At 29.2% G+C, this 22,233-nt stretch overlaps 7 protein-coding genes across 7 annotated transcripts; 6 read left to right on the top strand and 1 right to left on the bottom strand.

Annotated features, from left to right (window-relative positions):
* Window positions 1–3,137: 3,137 nt before the first annotated feature.
* On the top strand, window positions 3,138–4,049 carry SCDLUD_000757 (uncharacterized protein; the record flags this gene model as incomplete). Its single annotated transcript, XM_046081276.1, has 1 exon — window positions 3,138–4,049. The coding sequence occupies one exon, from the start codon at window positions 3,138–3,140 to the stop codon at window positions 4,047–4,049; it is 912 nt and encodes a 303-aa protein (XP_045937072.1).
* A 1,775-nt stretch (window positions 4,050–5,824) lies between these two features.
* On the top strand, window positions 5,825–6,118 carry SCDLUD_000758 (uncharacterized protein; the record flags this gene model as incomplete). The annotated part of the gene is made up of 1 exon (XM_046076912.1): window positions 5,825–6,118. One exon carries the CDS (start codon window positions 5,825–5,827, stop codon window positions 6,116–6,118), a length of 294 nt encoding a protein of 97 aa, XP_045937073.1.
* A 491-nt stretch (window positions 6,119–6,609) lies between these two features.
* SCDLUD_000759 (uncharacterized protein) lies at window positions 6,610–6,891 on the top strand (the record flags this gene model as incomplete). The annotated part of the gene is made up of 1 exon (XM_046076941.1): window positions 6,610–6,891. One exon carries the CDS (start codon window positions 6,610–6,612, stop codon window positions 6,889–6,891), a length of 282 nt encoding a protein of 93 aa, XP_045937074.1.
* Window positions 6,892–7,029: 138 nt separating this feature from the next.
* SCDLUD_000760 (uncharacterized protein) lies at window positions 7,030–10,242 on the bottom strand (the record flags this gene model as incomplete). The annotated part of the gene is made up of 1 exon (XM_046081275.1): window positions 7,030–10,242. The coding sequence occupies one exon, from the start codon at window positions 10,240–10,242 to the stop codon at window positions 7,030–7,032; it is 3,213 nt and encodes a 1,070-aa protein (XP_045937075.1).
* A 2,440-nt stretch (window positions 10,243–12,682) lies between these two features.
* SCDLUD_000761 (uncharacterized protein) lies at window positions 12,683–13,594 on the top strand (the record flags this gene model as incomplete). The annotated part of the gene is made up of 1 exon (XM_046081274.1): window positions 12,683–13,594. One exon carries the CDS (start codon window positions 12,683–12,685, stop codon window positions 13,592–13,594), a length of 912 nt encoding a protein of 303 aa, XP_045937076.1.
* Window positions 13,595–14,382: 788 nt separating this feature from the next.
* Window positions 14,383–16,743, top strand: SHE1 (She1p; the record flags this gene model as incomplete). The annotated part of the gene is made up of 1 exon (XM_046081273.1): window positions 14,383–16,743. The coding sequence occupies one exon, from the start codon at window positions 14,383–14,385 to the stop codon at window positions 16,741–16,743; it is 2,361 nt and encodes a 786-aa protein (XP_045937077.1).
* Window positions 16,744–20,200: 3,457 nt separating this feature from the next.
* Window positions 20,201–21,946, top strand: SCDLUD_000763 (sugar porter family MFS transporter; the record flags this gene model as incomplete). Its single annotated transcript, XM_046081272.1, has 1 exon — window positions 20,201–21,946. The coding sequence occupies one exon, from the start codon at window positions 20,201–20,203 to the stop codon at window positions 21,944–21,946; it is 1,746 nt and encodes a 581-aa protein (XP_045937078.1).
* Window positions 21,947–22,233: the final 287 nt, after the last annotated feature.

Below are 22,233 nucleotides of genomic sequence, written 5' to 3' on the forward strand. Positions count from 1 at the left end.
CGCATGCATAGTAAAAGGTCCAAATTTTATTGAATATTGTATTGTTAGTCTTTTCTTTTTTTGTTTTTGTTTTGTTTTATTTTTAAATATTATCATTATGTACTTTTTTTTTTTTTGTATGTTTTATGGGTTCTTCTTTTTCTGTAAATGAATCACCATCACTGGCTAGTCTTTTTTCTTAGTATTACGTATATTCTTTTTAAATCAAGTAGCTGATTCATTAAGTTTAGAAATTAAAGATCTTCCAGGAAAAGGCTTAGTAATTAGATTATCTGAATAATACTAAAATAAAGAGCGAGGGAAAAAAAAAAAAAGAGGGAAAAATATGCAGAGAAACAAAATAGTGACAAAATAGTGGACAGTAATTGAGAGGGATGAAAAGATCAAGAGGGATAAGTAATATACGAATTTAATTAGTCTCTTAAAATTGAAATGGTTTAAATTGCGTACAAAATTGATAAAATGATTACATTGCGAAAAGAAAAAAAGAATGACTTGTAACATTTTTTTTTTATTACTTCTACGTTAATATCTGTAACAATCATATACGCATTGTCTTCTCAGAAAATAGATAGTAATAATTATGGTAGTGAAATCTCGGTACTTTTTTATTTATTTATTTATTTATTTATTTATTTATTTATTTATTTATTTATTTATTTATTTATTTCATTTCTTTTCTTTTTACATTGCCAAATTCTAGATAGCTAAATTTTACAAAGTTTTAATTCTATCTTGCTAACAGCTAAAAAGATTTAATCTTTATTTTTATTTCACATGCTTAGCCCTTGCTCTCTCTGCTCGGTAAACGTCATTATTATTATAGAATTTAACAAACCACGTGCTTTCGTGGATTAAAATATATGTTATGTCCGTTATTTTTATTTCTACTTTTTTTTTTTTGGGTAAAGCAAAAAAAAGAAAAAAAATATCTAAATGCCGTAAAAAAATTATGTTTTTTTTTTTTTCCTTTAATCTTATCTCAATCTGCTATACCTTCTATATTCAACAGCTATAAACACTGAAATTTTTAAGCTTATCCATAATTTTTAATCTTTTTCCCCCTCGTATTTCTAGTTGTTGTAATTAACAATAGATGTAGCGGTAATTTTTTACTTGATCTTATTGTAATTTTATTTTAATAATTTTATCTTTTTCATCTTTATATATGTATAGTAATCAACTCGGTGGTTAATAAGAAACCCTCCCAATAAGAACATTATTCTTTCGTAAAAAAGTCCAAGTGGTACTATATGGATCGCATACCTAATTTATTTAAACAAATCCAATATGTCTGATACTTGAACTGAGATTTGCCACTAAATGTTCTTTGATTTATATTACTCCTGGTCTAATACCTATATATTTGGATGCTCTGTATTTTTATTATATATATATATATATTTTTCTGCAATTGCGTGTTCTAGGCCAAGAAATAAGATATCTTTTATTCCAGACTACGAAACAACTTTATGTGTTTTCACGTGCTAACTTTGTAACAATTTTAACTGTGTAAATATTAAAAAGATTTTTTATATTTTTAAAAGGTTTCTTAAACACATAAGCAGGAACCTTTGAAGGTGTTTTACGTGATTAACAACCGTAAATTTAATAATTGGAAATGATTTTCTAGAGCTTATGAGTTTATACAAGGTGTAAGGGAGAATAGTTTCTTAGCGCTTAATTTTTAAAATACTGTAATAAGTCTTTCTCTGCCAGTAGTAGTAATAATAATAAAAGTGTTATTATCTTTTAGTTAATGAGTTTTATAATTAATATTATGACAAGATTATTGCGTTAGCACATTCATGTGTATATAAATAATACTACATTGTATATAACAAAAGAATTGTATAGTTACTGTGCTTGTAGTTCTAATGTTGATTGAAAAATAACATTTTTAATTAGTGGCACTTAGTATTTAATTAAGAGTAAATCAAATTTGGCTAGTATTATTTATAAGTTTTATATGTTTTCCTTTCTTTTTTTTTTTTAACTTTTTTTTTCATTTTTCCGGGAAACTAATAGTGTAAATTGGATTGAATATTTTTGATAATATACGTACGATACTTTAATGAGTATCGGATATGCGACACAATGTTTTACACCACATTCGGGTATTATATATGAATGAAATAATTCAATAGTTGTAAAACAGACTGTAATGTATATATACTGCGACTCTAAAATGTTAGAAGGATGGTGTTTTTATCGAACATATTGAATAATACGTTGTTTGCAAAAGTTAACTATAAAGAATGTTTGGAAGCTAGTCTAGCGGTTATGAGCTTCGACTAAATTGTTAGTGCTCTAAGCAATGCCGTTCGTGGAAAACTGGGCTGTTTGCCATACTTTGTATGACGGATATAGGTTTTTGTAATATTGCGTTGGACTTAAATTCTTGTCGGAATAATTCGTTGTCTCAATTGTTACCCGGAGTCGAGCTATTTCTTTGTTCTACTGGAGCTTCTGTATTGGGTTCTTCACTCATTATTATAAGATTTTACTTTCCAGTTTTATATTATGGGGCCGTAGATCATATGTACATATGTATGATCGTATATTTATTATTATATATTAGTATATTTGTGATTCTTATTATTGTTCTAGGATTATTACTCATTTAGTGGTTGTTCACCCAAAACTTTTTTACTGCAGCATTTCTCGTAGTTGGTAATATACTTGTGTTACTATCATTGGGATTTCTGTTCATTACACGTTGTTGTGGTTTACACTCTCTGTGTGTACTTGTCATGGGATGCGCCTGGTGTTACATATGTAGTTATATATAGATGTTATTTATTATTGTAATTGTGTTCTTGATATTAGCCGTATGTATTTTATTATGTCGCTAGAAAAATGGTCTTCCAGCAAGTTTGCATTTCATATAGTGGGTGTACGTCCTAACATTTCTGTCTCTTTTTATTTCATTTTTTTAATTTTAATACTTAAAGGTAATATCCTTTGTCATTTGTGACCCTTGCGACATTTTCTGCATGCAATTTTAATAGTTTTTTTTATACCTACTTTTTCTTTTTTCTTTATTACTAGCATTTTTTTTTTTTTTTTGTTAACAAGTAAAACAAAACAACAGCAACTAATTTATAAACTAAAGAAAAGTATAGTATAGTGCAAAAATGGAAAAGCAGGAATCTAACTTTTTAATCGACTTTTTAATGGGTGGTATCTCCGCCGCGATTTCAAAGACTGCCAATGCTCCAATGGAAAGAGTCAAGTTATTGATCCAAAATCAAGATGAAATGATCAAGCAAGGTACTTTGGACAGAAGTTATACCGGTATTGCTGAATGTTTTAAGAGAACTGCTGCCCAAGAAGGTATTGTTTCTTTTTGGAGAGGTAACACTGCCACTGTTATTCGTTGCTTCGCAATTCAAGCTTTAAACTTTGTCTTCAAAGATAATATCAGGACTGCTTTTAACTTCAAGAAGGAAGAAGGTTATGGTAAATGGTTTGCTGGTAACTTGGCTGCTGGTGGTGTTGCCGGTGCCTTGTCTTTGTTGTTTGTCTATTCTTTGGATTATGCTAGAATTAGATTGGCTACTGACTCCAAATCTGTCAAGAACGATGGTAAACGTCAATTCAACGGTTTAATTGATGTTTACAAGAAGACTTTGGCTTCTGATGGTTTTGCTGGTTTGTATAGAGGTTTTGTTCCATCTGTTATTGGTATTATTGTTTACAGAGGTTTATACTTTGGTTTGTATGATTCTTTGAAACCAGCTGTTTTGACTGGTTCCTTAGAAGGTTCCTTCCTTGCTTCTTTCTTGCTAGCTTGGGTTGTTACTATTAGTGCTTCTACTGCTTCTTATCCACTGGACACTGTTAGAGCAAGAATGATGATGACTTCTGGTCAAGCTGTTAAATATGCTGGTGCCTTGGACTGTTTCAAGAAAATTGTTGCTGCTGAAGGTGTTTCCACCTTGTTTAAAGGTTGTGGTGTTAACATCTTGAAAGGTGTTGCTGGTGCCGTTTTTATTTCCTTTTATTATCAATTGCAAATGATCATGTTCGGTAAGAAATATAAATGAAAAGGTTTAAATTAAATGGAAATTGAGAAATTTTTTTTTGTTTTATTTATTCCGAGACTCGTTTTTAAAAACTGTTTGTATTAGTATAATGATTGGTTTTTTTCATTTTTTCATTTTTCCGGGAAACTAATAGTGTAAATTGGATTGAATATTTTTGATAATATACGTACGATACTTTAATGAGTATCGGATATGCGACACAATGTTTTACACCACATTCGGGTATTATATATGAATGAAATAATTCAATAGTTGTAAAACAGACTGTAATGTATATATACTGCGACTCTAAAATGTTAGAAGGATGATGTTTTTATCGAACATATTGAATAATATGTTGTTTGCAAAAGTTAAATATAAAGAATGTTTGAAAGCTAGTCTAGCGGTTATGAGCTTCGACTAAATTGTTAGTGCTCTAAGCAATGCCGTTCGTGGAAACTAGGCTGTTTGCCATACATTGTACGATAGATATGTGTTCTTATAATGTTGTGCTGAGGTTAAATTTTTAATATAGTGTGAGTTAATAAAAATCATCAATACTTGCACCAATTTAAAAAAAAAAAAAAAAAGATTTTGAGCTAAAAAGAATGAATACAAGATCGCTTTTTAACAATAGGAGGTGATGAGACATTTAAAATAGAACGTAAATTTAAAACTATTTAATACCTCCAGTATCTTAGATTCGGCACTACAAAAAGAAAAATAAAACCACTTAACATTAGCCGGTTTTTTGTTTACAAATTGTAAGATGATATAGTTATAGATGATGGAAAGGGAAATAGGCATTTTTTTTTTTTTTTGCGGGTAATAGTAATAATATTTCGTAAAAAGTAAAATAAAAAAAGAGGAGAAATTATTTACAATGAAACGGGGAGAGAGAGAGAGAGTCGATTAGCGATGCTTATTTATTAAATTAAATGACGTTTTTAAGAAAAAGTTATTTCTAGGGGTACAACCATTCATAATATTATGACAAGAATTACCTTATTCGTTTATTTGCGTGTTTTTTTTTTTTTTTTTTTTTTTTGTTTTATTTTTTTATTTTTTATTTTTACATTTCCCTCATATCTTAGAAACAGTTGTATTATAGCAAACAATAATAATAATTATTATTATTACTATAATTTCAGTTGAGCTAAAAAGGAGAGAGAGAGAGAAAAAGGGAGAACGGAATAAAGAGGGTGAAAGGAAAAGGGTGCTGAGAAAAGTGGGAGGCGGAAAGAATAAACTAAATGAGATTATTTCTACTTGCCCTTTCTTTTTTTTCTTTCGCTTTTTCGCCAGTCTCTTTTCCTTTCCTTTCCTTTTTCTTTTTTTTTTTTTTCTCAATTAAATAATAAATCAAATGTAAAGTAAATTAAAGCCATGTTATTTATTTATTTATTTATTTATTTATTTATTTATTTGTTTATTTATTTGTTTACCTATTTGTAATGATGAAATATTTGAACTTTTACCCTCTATTTCCACACATATTTTTTATTTGTCCATAATGAAATGAAAATACTAAAAAAAAAAAAAAAAAAAAAAAAATTAAAATTAAATAAAAAGATATAACGTAGTATATAAAGATAATAAAAATTACTACAACTTTAGCAACTGAGTTTGCTTGGATCTCTTGACATGTCTTACTTCTTCTATTCCTTTTTACATATATCTAAATACTTACGCATCACATCGTACTATACAAATTACATCGTTATCCTTTATACCGGGAAAAACTGAAAAATTAAAAATTAAAAAAAACTAAAAAATTCCAAAAAGATTGAATTAATATGAATTACCTTCCAACATTTAAAGAAAAAGTTTATGAATCTGACTTAGATGTGGCAGACAGGTATAAAAACTTTTATTGTCCTCACTGTCATAATTTCAGCGTTGTACCAGTTCACAGAAAAGCATTTATGGCGTTATTGTGGGTTCCATTGTTTCCATTAGGTGGTGGTAGTTACTTGAAATGCCCATTATGTAATTGGATACAAGAATACAAGAATGAACAGCAATTGGTTACGGTTGCTAAAGAGCAGGAACACATTAAAAAGCAACATCATATACCGACTGATTTATGAATGTTTTACATTAGTGGATAGAAAATGAAAGGGAAAAAAAAAAAAAAGGTGGCGTAAGGTGAAATTGTGCTTTTTTCTTTTTTTTTTTTTTTTTGTGGGAAAAAAAAGCATTTTAGCCGCTCAGGATGAAAGTTTAAGGGCGTTATTAGCCTTTGAAGATATACGCGGAGTTTATCCATTACTGTATTTGATATGTGAACTTTTCCTTTTATTGCTATAGAAAAAAAAAAAAAAAAAAAAAAAAAAAAAAGTTGATATGACTCTAACTATTGTGTTTTAATATAGATATGGTTTATTTATTTATTTATTTATATACATGCATATATATATACATATATATATCTATAAATCTTATTGATAACCACCTCTCTCATAAAAGTAAAAAAAAAAAAAAAAAAAGTCTTTAAGCACCTCGTTGGATAAAGGTAATTTTGAAAGGTGGATACAATATTCAAAGAAAAAAATAGGAAGGAAATAAATAAAGAAAAAAGATGTCTTTCGTACCTATTATTTTTGGTAAAAAAGATTGGGATAATGAATATGACTTAGGTCCTAAATATAAAAACTTCTATTGTCCAAATTGTCATAATTACTGTGTGAAACCAGTAAAACGGAGAGAGTTTATAAGCATCTGGTTTATCCCGATATTCCCTATGTATTTCGGCAAACAATTGATGTGTCCTATTTGTAATTGGAGACAAGATTTTAAAGACCAATCACAGTTAGACAAAGTGGCTGCTGAACAGGTAATTATTAATAAACAGCAACAATAATCGCATTTTTTTTTTTTTTTTTTTGTTTTTGTTTTTAACTCTTTCTCTATTTTCTTATGAATATAAAAATCGTTTTATAATTTTATGTATATGATGGTAATAATAATAATAATAATAATAATAAATTGAAAAAAAAATTCATTTCTTTAGTGAATTGTTAAATGCCCATTCAAATATTTCATCATCTAAAAAATCAAGATTTGTAATAGAATTTGTACCTCCAAAAATGTCATCCATATAAACATCAGCAGTCCTTGAAATAAATAAATTATTGTCATTCATATGAAAAATATTATTTGCAGCTGTGCTAATATCATTGGAAACAGAAGTACCGTTAATGCCATCAAGCCCATTGTCTTTATTTTCGGTAGAAGCGGCATTACTAGTAACAGTAGATTTGCTAGAATTAAAGCTATTCGGGTTTATTCGTGCATGATTTATCGGAAATGCAATGATGTTGCCATCACCAAATCCATCACCATTGGAAAAACTACCAGCTATATCATTGGCAATATTGGTTTCCCCAGTTTTATTAATTCCTGCCTCATCGTTCTCAAATGCGCCTGTAATTATATCCTGTAGTGCGGATAAAAACCCAGGCGTTAATTCATTGGAATCTAGCGCTGTAGAACTCATATTCCCATCTGCTTTATTGGTGTTATTTTCTGTCTTAGCATCACCATTATCATTAAAACTGTGCGTAGTGCCACTTATAGTACTGTTTATTCTATTATCACGGCTACCAATAATACTGCCTCTTCCTTTCATCCTGTCTCCCAGCGTATTATTATTAGCTTTTTTAGATTTCCCTTCTTTGTTCCTCCTCTGTTTAGATTCATCAAAGTTTTTCAAAATTAATTTGCTATGTTTGGTAACTCCATTATAAACAATTCGTAAATCGTCATGGAAGTAATAATCATATCCATTTTTTAAAATTTCTTTGCACTCGTCGTCTATTTCATTATAAACATCCTTATTCTCTTTAATAGTATTAATATATTCTTCAAATTTGAAAAAAAATAATTTCATGAAAAATAAAATATGGCATCCAAAAGCACTCCATTTTAAAACATCAACAATACGATGCTCTTTAATGGGTTTTAAAAAACATTTAACTGATTGGATTAATGGTTTGATTGTTTGCTGGATATATTCAGGAACACTTAGTCCTGAGCCGAAAACTATTACAAATGCTGAAAAATACGTAAACAATAATTCATTAGATAACATTGGATTCCAATCATCCACCAATACTAATTGGATAATCTCTAAAATGCAAGTGGCGTTGTGGAATATTTTACTCACATAGACATCCTCGTTCAATAATCTTTCGTTATCATTCAAGTGAAAGGCCCATGATGACTTGATAGCTATTCTATTAATTGACATACTAATTAAATGGTACTCTAACAATAAGTATAGTACTCTCAAATAAAGTTTATCTATGTAAACTTGTGGATCTATATCAGTTTCTGGCACGCGGATATTATCATTTTTACTATTGTTATGATTGGTAGTAGTAGTAGTAGTAGTAGTAGTAGTAGTAGTAGTAGTAGTAGTAGTAGTAGTACCAGCATTATAAGCGTAAAGTTTAAGTGGCTTACCTTTTTTTAAAAGCTTTAATTTATTTTTAATTTCCGAATAGTTTCTTAGCTCTGGTCTCATAAAGTTGGGAATAGTATCACACCATTCGTTTAGTTTTTCATTTAAACCCAAAATCTTTGATTCAATTTTCAAAAAAGATGTGCTTTCAGCAGCCTTGGCAGAAAATAAGTCAACAAAACACTTGCTAGATATCTTACTTAATTGCAACTTATAGTCGTACAGTAAAATATCAAGCCCATCTATTGAAAGCTTTAGATTCTCTAAAACTAAGCTATAATTACCCTTAGTTTGTTCAAATAAATCAGGTTTTATGTATGCTGTTATATCCAATAATAGTTTTTCTTCTAACCCCTTGGCCTCATTTTGTGCAATTAATTCAGGCTTACCTACTCTTAAACTCAAATATTTATCTATTCTATAGCAGTTCCACCATATTATTCTGCAGTTTAATCTTTCCTCTAAATCGGATATGTTATCAATGTAGTTTGAGTCATATATGCCAATCTGATGGCAAATAGCAACAGCACTGGAAACAATCATAAAGCAGACTTGTGGGGCTGGTGAATTTTCCATATAATGGCTAAAATATAGCATCGCTTGGACACAACTCTTCGGATCTTTGACACTTGAATCCGTATAATTTAGACTAAATTTCTGATAATAATTTACCGAATTTATCAAAAAAATGTTTTCCCATACATCTAGTTCATCAAGAAGCGTATGACTATTGTGATAATAACACCTAATCAATGAGCAACCACAGAGGAAAATTGTATTTATTAAAAAAAGATGCGTTGTGTCCATTTGGTCATAATCAGTTTTATACTTGTTAATTAGTTCAAACAATTTATCTTTGGATAAAATGTATAACGTATACCAAATATTGTTACATATAATATCGCATATTAAATCTAGAAATAGACTAGGTGGCTTTACGTCCAATGAAGGTTCTACCCTTTGAAATACTTTTTCAATATACATCTGGTTATCCTTTTTCAATAAGCTATTCAATGCGACCATATTATTAAGTATCTTTGTGCATTCTTTGGTGGGGACCTTTTTTTGCAACCATAAAATCCCATGCCTGTTGAATATTGAAAAACTCGATCTACCCCCTAAATAATCTTTGTTTGTATTTCCATTATAGTATAAAAAAAACCCATCAGTATTTTTAATTTTCGTTTTGGAAGTTAACTCATTTTTCAATTCTTTTTTAAAAGTAGTTGCAATTTTATCAATAATTTTCGCACCAGGTTGACCTCTTATCTCCATTGAAGGTGACAAAATATTATTGCTTAATGGCACTGGAGAGTTGTTACTGATGCTGGTAGCATTGATAGTAACAGTAGCGTTAACATTATCATTTCTAATATCGGGATTTGTTTTTAATGATGAATTTGTAGCACTATCTGTTGTAGTTTTGCTCGTGGTGTCAATATCCCCAATGGATTTGCAACTGTTATTGATATTAGTATGATCTGGATGACTACTGTTGCTAGCCCTACCATTAGCTTCGGTTGCGTTATATAATAACGCCTCTATGTTTTGTAACTTATCAGTTAATAATGAAATTATTTGTTTGTTAGAAACCCTGGTTTTTGATTTATCTGTGTTTTTCTTGGCGGTGCAAGTGTAAATACATTCTATTAGGCCCTTTATACATTTAGCACATGGTTTTTCGCCATTGCACTTAATTTTCCTTTTACGACAAGCATCGCAAGCTTTAATAACTCGTTTCGTGGTCATATTATCTTTTAATGTTTAACTTTTTTTTTTTTTTTTTTTTTCACCTAAATATATTTCCTCACAAAAAAAAAAAAAAAAAAAAAAAAAAAGAAAAAAAAAAAAGACCCTATTATAACGTTTTTCTAATTGATTTTGTTTATTCTTTAATATGTAAATATTTCTTTTAACCTTATGTTTTTTAAAGGAAAAAAAAAAAGATAGAAAAAGGAAGAAGAAGGAAAAAAAAACTAATCCAAAATAGTTAATTCAATTGTTATAACACTGGTATTTGAGTAGTCTAGACAGCCACGATAAATAAATGATGTCTTGTTAGAGGTGTATATGTACGTTGGTCGTGGATGGAATATTCAATAAGCTAAGGTATTTTGTCGTTGATCCTGGTTATTCAAGCATCCATCAGATTTATAAGCTCTGTATAATTAAATTAGCTTTTGTCATTATGACCCAGGATTAATAATAAGAGAATGGATAACCTAAGTTTAGGCCAGTCAAGACAACAACTAATCGTGTTCCACAATTATATAATATTTTTATTATATTTATTAGCTTTTAAGGAAGCTGCTGGGAGAAAAAAAATAATTTTTTCCGAGGGGGTTTTTTTTTTTTTTTTTTTTGTTTTTTTTTTTTGTTTTGTTTTGTTTTCAATTACGCACTTTTAATTATTGAATCTCTAATTAAAACTTTCAAAAGTGAAAGAGAGCAACAATTCAATTATAGATTTCAAAATATAAACATACCGAGAAACTATTTACGAATGGCTTACTTTGAATATTCACTTCACGAATTTAATGTGGGGGTGCTTAAGATAAATTAAGGAATTAAATGAACAGTAATTTGCTAAATAGGTAACACTATTTATCCGTTATTTTAACTAATCTATTCTCCGATATAATTATATTGAATTTTATTTCTTTTTTAAGTAGCAGTTTAAGATTTAATCTTCTAGTAGGCGAAACTGTATGTTATTAAACCGTCATCGGATTATAACGATGTGCGATATTTATTAAGTTACTTATTTTTTAATATATCGTTGTGTAAAAAAAAAAAAAAGCAATGTTTTTGTGTGGGTTTTTATGGCTAATCGAATAATAAATAATAAACAATACATATTTTTTTATTTGATGTGTTAAATTCTGTGTATTTGGGGTATTTTCACTACAAAATAAAATAAATAAATAAATAAAATAAAATAAAATAAAATAAAATAAAATAAAATAAAAAAAAAAAAAAAAAAAAAAAAAATTGCGGGGTGGTGTACAGATGTATTATTATGACTTTACAATAGCAACACACAACAAGAACAACAATAATATTAATAATCTTTTCAACCAATCAAATTTTAAGAAAATATTTTTTTTTCATATTCATTAGCACCATACGTAGATTCATACTCTTTGATTTTTTTTATTGCTTCCCCCCTTGGCGATACAAAACAAATACTAACACAGGTCTAACACCAATCAAAAATAAAATAAATATACCTGATAGTAAAAACAAAAAAAAAAAAAAAAAAAAAAAAAAAACCTAAGGAAGGTACGTATATAGTATATTGCATTGTGTTTTTATTGCATTATTTGACTATGGTAAGTTTCCTCATGTTTAAGGGCTTTAAAGGAGGTAAAACAGTAGGAAAAAGGGCTAGCCCTAAAAAAGGAATTTGTTAGCACAAAGTAGCAAATGATTCAATTATATTCTTTTAGTCTGCGTAGTATTCTTCGTACACGTCAAGATATATACATGTAATATTGCACTTTATTTTGTGTAGCCCTGTTTTCATTAATTTATTGTTTTTGCTTTTTTTCTTTTTCTTTTTCTTTTTCTTTTCTGCCTTGGAAAGTAAGTGTATAGTATATATTTTTTTTACTATAATATTTTCATTGTAATTCTTCTACTTGATAATACAGAATAAAAATACATTTCCAATCAAATCATAGATTGTAAAATTTCTACGTGAAAAAAAAAAAAAAAAAAAAAAAAAAAAAGAGGTTCAAATAACTGGTTATTCAATTACTATGCAAAAAAAAAAAAAAAAATTTTTAAAAATAACCAAAGAAAATACAGCAGAGTAAATAATAAATGTAGTCAAATAACAACAAAAAAAAGAAAAAGCTACAAAACAATTTTTTTTCTTTTTTTCTTAATATTATTTTCGGGAAGGATAAACTGGAATTATTAAAGTATTTAAGCGAGAACGATATAATATATACTCCTTCTTTTTTTTTTTTTCAATTTTTTCCTTTTTCTATCTCTTTTTACATTTTAATATTTTTATATTTAAAGACGATACTTTTTGTTGTCTTCAGTCCTTATAACATTTCCTCAAAACAATTTCTATAGTTCTGTTTACATCTAATACCTTTTTATTTTTCTTTGTTAACAAATAGAATAAAACAATAACAACTAATTTATAAACTAAAGAAAAGTATAGTATAGTGCAAAAATGGAAAAGAAGGAATCTAACTTTTTAATCGACTTTTTAATGGGTGGTGTCTCCGCCGCCGTTGCTAAGACTGCTGCCGCTCCAATTGAAAGAGTCAAGTTATTGATCCAAAATCAAGATGAAATGATCAAGCAAGGTACTTTGGACAGACGTTATACCGGTATTGCTGAATGTTTTAAGAGAACTGCTGCCCAAGAAGGTATTGTTTCTTTTTGGAGAGGTAATACTGCTAACGTTATTCGTTACTTCCCAACTCAAGCTTTGAACTTTGCCTTCAAAGATAAGATCAAGGCTGCTTTTAACTTCAAGAAGGAAGAAGGTTATGGTAAATGGTTTGCTGGTAACTTGGCTGCTGGTGGTGCTGCCGGTGCCTTGTCTTTGATGTTTGTCTATTCTTTGGATTATGCTAGAACTAGATTGGCTGCTGACTCCAAATCTGCTAAGAAGGGTGGTGAACGTCAATTCAACGGTTTAATTGATGTTTACAAGAAGACTTTGGCTTCTGATGGTTTTGCTGGTTTGTATAGAGGTTTTGTTCCATCTGTTATTGGTATTATTGTTTACAGAGGTTTATACTTTGGTTTGTATGATTCTTTGAAACCAGCTGTTTTGACTGGTTCCTTAGAAGGTTCCTTCCTTGCTTCTTTCTTGTTGGGTTGGGTTGTTACTACTGGTGCTTCTACTGCTTCTTATCCATTGGACACTGTCAGAAGAAGAATGATGATGACTTCTGGTCAAGCTGTTAAATATGCTGGTGCCTTGGACTGTTTCAAGAAGGTTGTTGCTGCTGAAGGTGTTTCCACCTTGTTCAAGGGTTGTGGTGCTAACATCTTGAGAGGTGTTGCTGGTGCCGGTGTTATTTCCTTGTATGATCAATTGCAAATGATCATGTTCGGTAAGAAATTTAAATGAAAAGGTTTAAATTAAATGGAAATTGAGAAATTTTTTTTTGTTTTATTTATTCCGAGACTCGTTTTTAAAAACTGTTTATATTAGTATAATGATTGGTTTTTTTATTTTTTATTTTATTTGATCGTCTGTATTCAAAGCTAACTACGTATATATATATATATTTCTATATTCCATTTTTTTTACAACAGGAAACAGAAAAAACCTTGTGTTTTTCTAATATTATGATTTTTTATTTTTTTTGTTTGTTTTTGTTTGTTTACGGGGGGATTTCTTGTAAATTTGTGTGAAATATCTTATTAGGTTTTAAGTTAAGAAAGGAAAGGAGAAACAAAAACTTGCCTTGTTTTTTTTTTTTTTTTTTTTTTTTTTAGTACAGTTTAAAAAAAAATATATATTCCATGTAAGTCACGTTCTAACCATTGCCAAATGACAAACAGTACCCGGACATAAAATAATTTTATAATATTATATATTATTTTTTTTTTTTGTTTTCATTTTTTTGATCTTTATGTTTACATATTTACCATTTAACGCTAATTAAACACTGAGCTTGTTTTTGAATTTATACAATCTGACTTTCTAACATTTAGAATTAGTATTACTAGTGTCTACGAATAAACAGCTTTTTAATTTCACATAGTCATCCATATCTATATATATTTATATATATTTCCTTTTTTTTTTTTTCTTTCTTTTTCTTCTTTTTTGAAGGGGGACTTTTGGGGGGTGGGGGTTTAGGATAATAATACGAACAACTCACAAAAGAAAAAAAAAAAGAAATTTCTGGCATGAAAGATTTTGAGTTCTTTAATACCAATAATATCAAAGGAGATGAAAATTGGATAGAATTGGATCACGATGACACTGAAAATAATGTTTTTGGGTTGGATGTATACAATAACAATGATAGTAACAAAATATCATACAACAACAACAACAACAACAACAACAATAATAAAATACCTGTTTCAAAATCAATATCATCTTTTGAATCTGCCTCTATCATCTCACATTTGGGGGTTTCCAATAGGTTTGGAAATTCTTTATTAAACGAACTGGATGATAGAGCTAGATTAAAAGAAGCAGAGTTAAACCAAGAAAATAAAGATGTTTTTAATAATAGGGATTCTTTCTCTGCTATGGGTGGTACAACCCTTGGAAGGAGAAAAAAGAGATATAGTGATTTACATAAGAAAAGATTTCAAAATATGGCTTCTATAGATGCCAAATATACCGAATCACTTGATAATAATAATGGAATAATATTAAAACAACACAAAAAACAAAATAATATTGATAAAACTTACATCTCAACTTTTGAAAAATTGCACCAACTAGGAGATCCAGCAAATATTAATCAAAATAGTAAAAAATCTAATGATAACTCGGATAAGTATCAATTTAATAATAACGATTCAATGAACAGTAGTGATAGCGATAATAACAATAACAGCAGTTCAGTGATTCTTATAGATAATACCCAACATATACTGGATTATAAAAATAGAAAAATACCTCATAGTAATTATAAGGGAACTAGTAGCTCTGCAACGGCCAATAAAAGAATGATTTCTTTGAAAAACCAGTATAATTACGAGCATAGCTTGCCCTTGAGGAAGCATGGAATTTCCTCCACTACTGTTGATGTAGAAAGAGATATATATATCATAGATAATGATGGAAATGCTGATGCTATAAAGGAGGACATTTTTCAACGTGGTGATATTCAAATATACGAGGAACAAACAAGTACAACTATCTACAATAGCGAAAACAATAATACCAGCAGTAACAGTATAGAATCTTCCATTGATCTGCTCAGTAATGATGGTGAAAAAAGAAGAGATTCTAGGAGGTTGTCTAAAAGATTAAATGATATAGATATTGTTAGTTCGAAGAAAAGGTTTAGAGATTCAAAGGGAAAAGGAAGGGAAAGTGATGTTTTTATAAGTCCTATGAAAGACATAACTAAAAGAATTCAAAGGTTAAGACTAAGTATGAATAGTAATGGCACATCAATGACTAAGGAAAAGAATATTAATAAGTATAACAATATGCAGTTAGACAGTGCTCATAATAATGATAATTTTATTGGCAATAGCAGTGACAAAAATGATAATAAATCCATAAACAAACTTAATCTTAATTATGAATCAAATTTAATTATGAATAGGGACATAACCAGTTTTCCTTTACATATTGGAAATACCGCGAATGGTGGTACAGATATACACGACTTCAAGTTTAACATAAATACTAATGGCAAAGTGCCTGTAGCAATATCTGGAAACAATAGTGGAAATAGTACCAATGGCAATGCAGTGGAACATATTGGCGCTAATGCTTTTAATATGAATGTCAGTAATAGGAGCATCAGTAACAGAAGTGTTAGCAATAGAAGTAGCAGCAATAGAAATGCATCAAGAACTTCTGGTCAAACCAGAATACCCAGCTTTGCCAGACCCACTTTTACTTCCCAAATTAAATCAGATACTACTAACAATGAGTATGGCACTTTGGATCCTGGCAGAACCCAATCCCATTTTTGGGAAGTTGCTTCAAATAATATTAAAAATAATACAAACGCTAAAACCACTAGTGATATTGTATTCAGGAAACCTCTTTACAACTCCACGAAAACTGTTGTTCCACTGTCCACAAAGAAAAAGCCATCTATATCTAGAACCTCCTCTTTTCATTCGGTTAGCACGAACGACAGGCCGCTTACCCCGCCGCAACAAAAAATGGATGTTAATTTAGCGCCGCTCAATCCCAACCTGAACAACAGTAAAGTAACTTCAGCATCTAGCTCTGGAAGCATTCGGCATTTAGAGAATTATCCAAGTGTTTTTGAAAGGCTTTATAACACAAGTACATTTGCATACAGTAATAATCACAATTTTGGCGCAATTTCTACCGATACAACTATTAACAACGATGATAACAACAATAGGTCACCTGGTAAAATCACTAGAAGCAAAACTATGGGAAGTATTGAAAGTCCAAAGAAAATTTCAAGTTCCGGCTCAACCAAATTAAATGTAAGAAGAAGTCAAACCACTAAAATCCCAAAAAGCTTATCTGCTCGTAATTTAATTAGTGAATCTGCATCTAGCAACAACGTTGCCGGCAAACCTACATGGAAATAATATCTATTACTACTATATTTCCCTTTTAATTTTTTTCCTTTTAATAGTATGCATTAAATTGTCATTATGTTTTCCTTTTGTGAAGATAAAGTAAAAAAAAAAAAAGGAAAATAAGAAAAATTACAAATTACTACTTACTCTTGCTTGTTAAATATTTATTGGTCTCAAAAAGGTGTTGTCACATTTCTTTACATTTGAAAAAAAAAAAAAAGTTAAAACATATAATAATTGGTACATAAAACCAATGTGCCTGCCAGACTGGAAAAATATCATCAAAAGTGAACAAAATCATAATCAAAAGATTATAGTCCGTTACATTAATAATAAAAATCCTATTTTTGTTATTCCGACAATTTTTTTTTTTTTTTTTTTTTTACAGTACCTGAAAGAATAATATGTGAACTCCGAGTTGGAAAAACTATAATCTTCCGCCTACCTTGGGGGAAAAAAAGAAAAAAAATCATTTCAAGGAGTTATAAATTAGTATAATTACATAAAATCAGGAAAAACTTAAAACTGTTTTTTTTTTTTTTTCTTTTATTTTTCAATTTTTTTTTTCCCTCCTAACGTTTGGGAAAAACTTTAAATGGAAAATAAAATAATGAGGCACGCATCCATGCATGCTCACTCATAATATGCATTAAACAGCATTTATGCCCGTCACTGATTTAATTAAATACTACTTTATCAAGGACTGCCTTATTATTTGTTTTAAAAAAAGTTTCTTGTAGTACTTTGGAGCGTAAACATTATGATTAAATACCATATTAAAAGAAAAAAAAGAAAAAAAAAAAAAGGAAAAGGAAAAAAAGAAGAACCCAGTTATCTCTTTAAAAATAATCTTCTAATTATATATATTTTTTTATTTTGATGGTGTACTTATTTCGTAATTCAGTATCACACTATCATTATTGTCAGTAGAAAAAAAGATTTTTTTTTTTATTAACCGATAGTATCATTCATACAATATTTTTTTTTTTTTGGTACATGGTTATAGTAGCCTAGTCTTGCTATATAACCGAGCACATATTAATAACGCTCTAGTCCCGAAGGAAACCTTAACCGATTTTTTTTTTTAAAACAACTTTTTATTTTATAACTAATAGCAAAATAACTAAAATGATTTTTATATACTTTTGAAGTTTTCCATTGATCTCTTAATTATGCTAAAAATTAAAACATAACTATTCGCATACGTCGAGATGCGTTTTAAGTTATAACTTACAAGATCTCTGTTAAAAGTCGAGTTTTTTTTAAAAAAAAAATATAATAAACACATCTTAAGGGATGTTAAAATAATTGATTCAAAAAGTCAAAAAGTAGAAATATAAAAGACATTTTTCACGGTGTAAAAACATTTCTTCCCTAATGATATTCTCCCTTTATTATTCATGGGTATTATTAATTAAAATTTGGAGTTTTTTTTTTTTTTTTTTTTTTTTATAAATTTTTTTTTTTAAATTCAACATAATGCTTTATCTTTTCGTTTATTTGAAATTAATTACTCGTATGAGTGGTCTACTTAGTTTAACAAATATTTATCTATTATACGATTTCCAGAGTAAATTATTCATTTTATTTTTTATTTACTCATCAATTATTATCTACTTTAAATTTGTGTTGTTGCTGGTGTTTTCCATTTTTGGATAATCCCAGCAAAATTAATTAATTTTCATAGGACTAAATCCATCGCTAATATAGTGATAAACTTAATAACAATCTTTTTGAATAAATGAATATCTCGATATTCTTAATGTAATTACTAGAGTTATAAAAAAAGGAGCAACAAATCCTTAATTATGGTATTCCTTGATGACGTATATAGTATTAAAACAAAAATTTACCTACCGGTACACATAAATTTACATCTATCCAAAGATAATAAACAACTTTTTTATAGCGGAAACTTATTTACATAGGCTATTTCGGAAAAACATATACGCTAATTTTCCGAGATAATGTTTTTACATATTATGATTCTATTGTTTATACATTAAAAAAAAAGAAGCACCTGGAAAAACGAATGATTATTATTCGGAAAATTAAAAAATATAAAAAAAAAATAAAGGAGAAATAATTTTCCGGGTGCGGGAAAATGTAAGAATACAAAGAACGAATATTTTGAAAAATTAAAATAAATTAATTAACGCTTTGTTGTCTAATAATATAGGACTTATTATGAATTATTACCAAGCTGGAATGAAAAACTGAGTTGAAAGAGAAAAAAAAAAAAATAGTTCAAGTTATTCCAAAACAAGATAGATCTATGGTTGTAATACTAAAAAAAAAAAAAAAACTCAGGTGTTGCCAGTCTCAGATTTGTCCCTATTTTTTTATTTTTATTTTCAAAAAAGACCCAAAGAGTACTCGTTGAATGGGTTAGTTTAATGGTGTTCCGCTTAAAGCTAAAATGGGTATGTTCAGCAATAAACACCTTACAAAGTATAACTAAAAGTTTTTACCCCATTATTAGTACACTACTTGCCATCAAAATACTCAGTCTTTTTACTTATCAAAGTGCAGCCATCGCTCCCTTTTCAAGATTGTTGAATGCTTGTGCTTCAGTCGCACGTAAACTACAAGAAAAAAAAAAGAAAAGAAAAGGAACGAAAAAATAAGTATAATGCTAAAAGGTTGAACCGATATTAAATTTACTCTCCTATTGCTTATATTTTCTATGGATAACTTAGCGCTATCATCTACTCTTGCAAATAGCTCATTCTGTGACATTCACAATATTTTTCATGGAGAAACTATTTTAGCTATTTTTTTTTTTGTTTTCTCGGATTAATTGTTTTTAATTGTTTTATTACACTTTTTTCCATAAGTTTTTCCATTTTTCACAAAAATAGTTCAACATCTTTTCATGTTAATGGTTTAGAGATTTTTAGTAGTAAAGTTGCAGGACTTTTTTTTTTTTACAAAAACCATAATAGTATGAAAATAAGGAGGAAGCAAGACCCCCTCCTAAAAAAAGAAGAAAAAAATGGGGAGATATAGTTTTTAAAAATAAACATGGGGGTTTTTTCTTGTATATCCACATCATTGGGTGGTAATTTAATTAGTTTACCGAACTTTTTTTATTTATTTTTTTTTTTTTTTTCAAATAGAAAGTAATCAAAGTTATGTTAAATAAAGTTTCTCAATCTTTTAGATATTCATATATAAATAAAGACTTAAAATAGTCTCCCTTATGATTTTCTCTTTTCAATATCTTAACTTTTTTTTTTTTCTTAGGTCATTTATATAATTGTAATTCATTATCAGTTAAGAAAACAAACAAGACAAAGACTGCACCAAACATTAAAATATATAATATACACACATATATTTAATTGTTTAATAAAGTCAAAGATAAATTACTAATATTATAACTAATTTCAAAGGTATAATATACTTTTAGACGCATATATCTGCACAGATACAAACAAAAAAAAAGAAAAAAAAAAAAATAATAATGTCAACTTCACAAGGAGAAGGGTCAGCTGCTGCTGTTGCTGCCACTACTGCCGACCAGCACGATGTTTCCAGTATACATTCTAATGGTTCTCATTTGAGTACACCATCTAATATAAAGGGATCTTCCGAGGATTATGATAATTTTGATAACGAAAACAAGGAAGGAGGGGAAAATGATGCTCCACAACCAGTTGAAATGCCAAAAAAATCTGGTGGTGCCTATGTAGGTGTCTCATTGTTGTGTGCGATGATCGCCTTTGGTGGTTATGTTTTCGGTTGGGATACTGGTACTATTTCTGGTTTTGTTGCCCAAACGGATTTTTTGAGAAGATTTGGTTCATATAATCATAATACTGGTAAATACTATTTGAGTAATGCCAGAATGGGTTTAGTTGTCGCTATTTTCAATATTGGTTGTGCCATCGGTGGTTTGACTTTGGGTAGATTGGGTGATATGTACGGTAGAAAAATTGGTTTGATGGCTGTTACTCTTGTTTACGTCATTGGTATTCTTATTCAAATCTGTTCTTTTAACAAATGGTATCAATATTTCATTGGTAGAATTATTTCTGGTTTGGGTGTTGGTGGTATTTCCGTTTTGTCGCCTATGATGATTGGTGAAACTGCTCCAAAACATTTAAGAGGTACTTTAGTTGCGTGTTACCAATTGATGATTACTTTGGGTATCTTTTTAGGTTATTGTACTAATTTTGGTACTAAGAACTACAGTAACGAAGTGCAATGGAGGGTTCCATTAGGTTTGTCATTTGCCTGGGCTTTGTTTATGGTGGGTGGTATGACTTTTGTTCCAGAGTCATCTCGTTATTTATGTGAAAAAGATAAAGTTGAACAAGCTAGACATTCCATTGCCACTGTCAACAAGCTTTCGATTGATGATCCATCTGTTCAAGCTGAATTGGATATTATTATGGCTGGTGTTGAAGCAGAAAGATTAGCTGGTAGCGCCACTATCGGTGAGTTGTTTTCCACCAAGACTAAGGTGTTCCAAAGATTAATTATGGGTATTATGTTACAAAGTTTGCAACAATTGACAGGTGATAACTATTTCTTCTACTACGGTACTGTTGTTTTCTCATCCGTTGGTTTGCCTGATACTTTTGAGACTGCTATTGTTATTGGTATTGTTAACTTTTTCAGTACATTTGTTGGTATTTGGGTTGTCGGTCAATTTGGTCGTCGTACTTGTTTGCTATGGGGTGCTGCCACTATGACAGCTTGTATGGTTGTTTTCGCATCTGTTGGTGTTACAAGATTATATCCTCATGGTAAGAGTCAACCTTCTAGTAAAGGTGCCGGTAACTGTATGATTGTTTTCACATGTTTCTATCTTTTCTGTTTTGCTACCACCTGGGCCCCATTAGCATATGTTGTTATCAGTGAATCTTATCCATTGAGAGTTAAATCCAAGTGTATGGCTCTTGCTACTGCTGCCAATTGGATCTGGGGTTTCTTAATTTCATTTTTCACACCATTTATCACTTCTGCCATTGGTTTCTGTTACGGTTATGTTTTCATGGGATGTTTAGTTTTCATGTTCTTCTACGTGTTCTTCTTTGTTCCAGAAACTAAAGGTTTGAGTTTAGAAGAAGTCAACGATATGTGGTTAGAAGGTGTTTTACCATGGAAATCTGCTTCCTGGGTTCCAGCTAGTAAGAGAGGTGCTGATTATGATGCTGATGCTTTGCAACATGATGAAAAGAAGGGTTTAAAGAGATTCTTTTAGGGCTGATGATTCATTGATTTTTATTTTTATTTTTTTTTTTTTTTAAAAAAAAACATTGATATTTTGGATCTTCCGGTTGGTTGTAGGAGATATTTTTTTTTTTTTTTCTTTCTCTTTTCTATTTATATGTACTTTTCTATATTTAATTTTTACTATACATTTAATGACTTATATATATTTTTAAAATTCTTTACTTTATTTTAAGTTTTTTTTCTTTTTTTATGCCAACTTGGTGGTTTATTTTTATAAGACGAGTGTTGGATGCTAGATAACGAATCGAAACAGCT

This window comes from Saccharomycodes ludwigii, chromosome I, assembly GCF_020623625.1.
Source record: "Saccharomycodes ludwigii strain NBRC 1722 chromosome I, whole genome shotgun sequence".
Lineage (NCBI taxonomy): Eukaryota > Fungi > Ascomycota > Saccharomycetes > Saccharomycodales > Saccharomycodaceae > Saccharomycodes > Saccharomycodes ludwigii.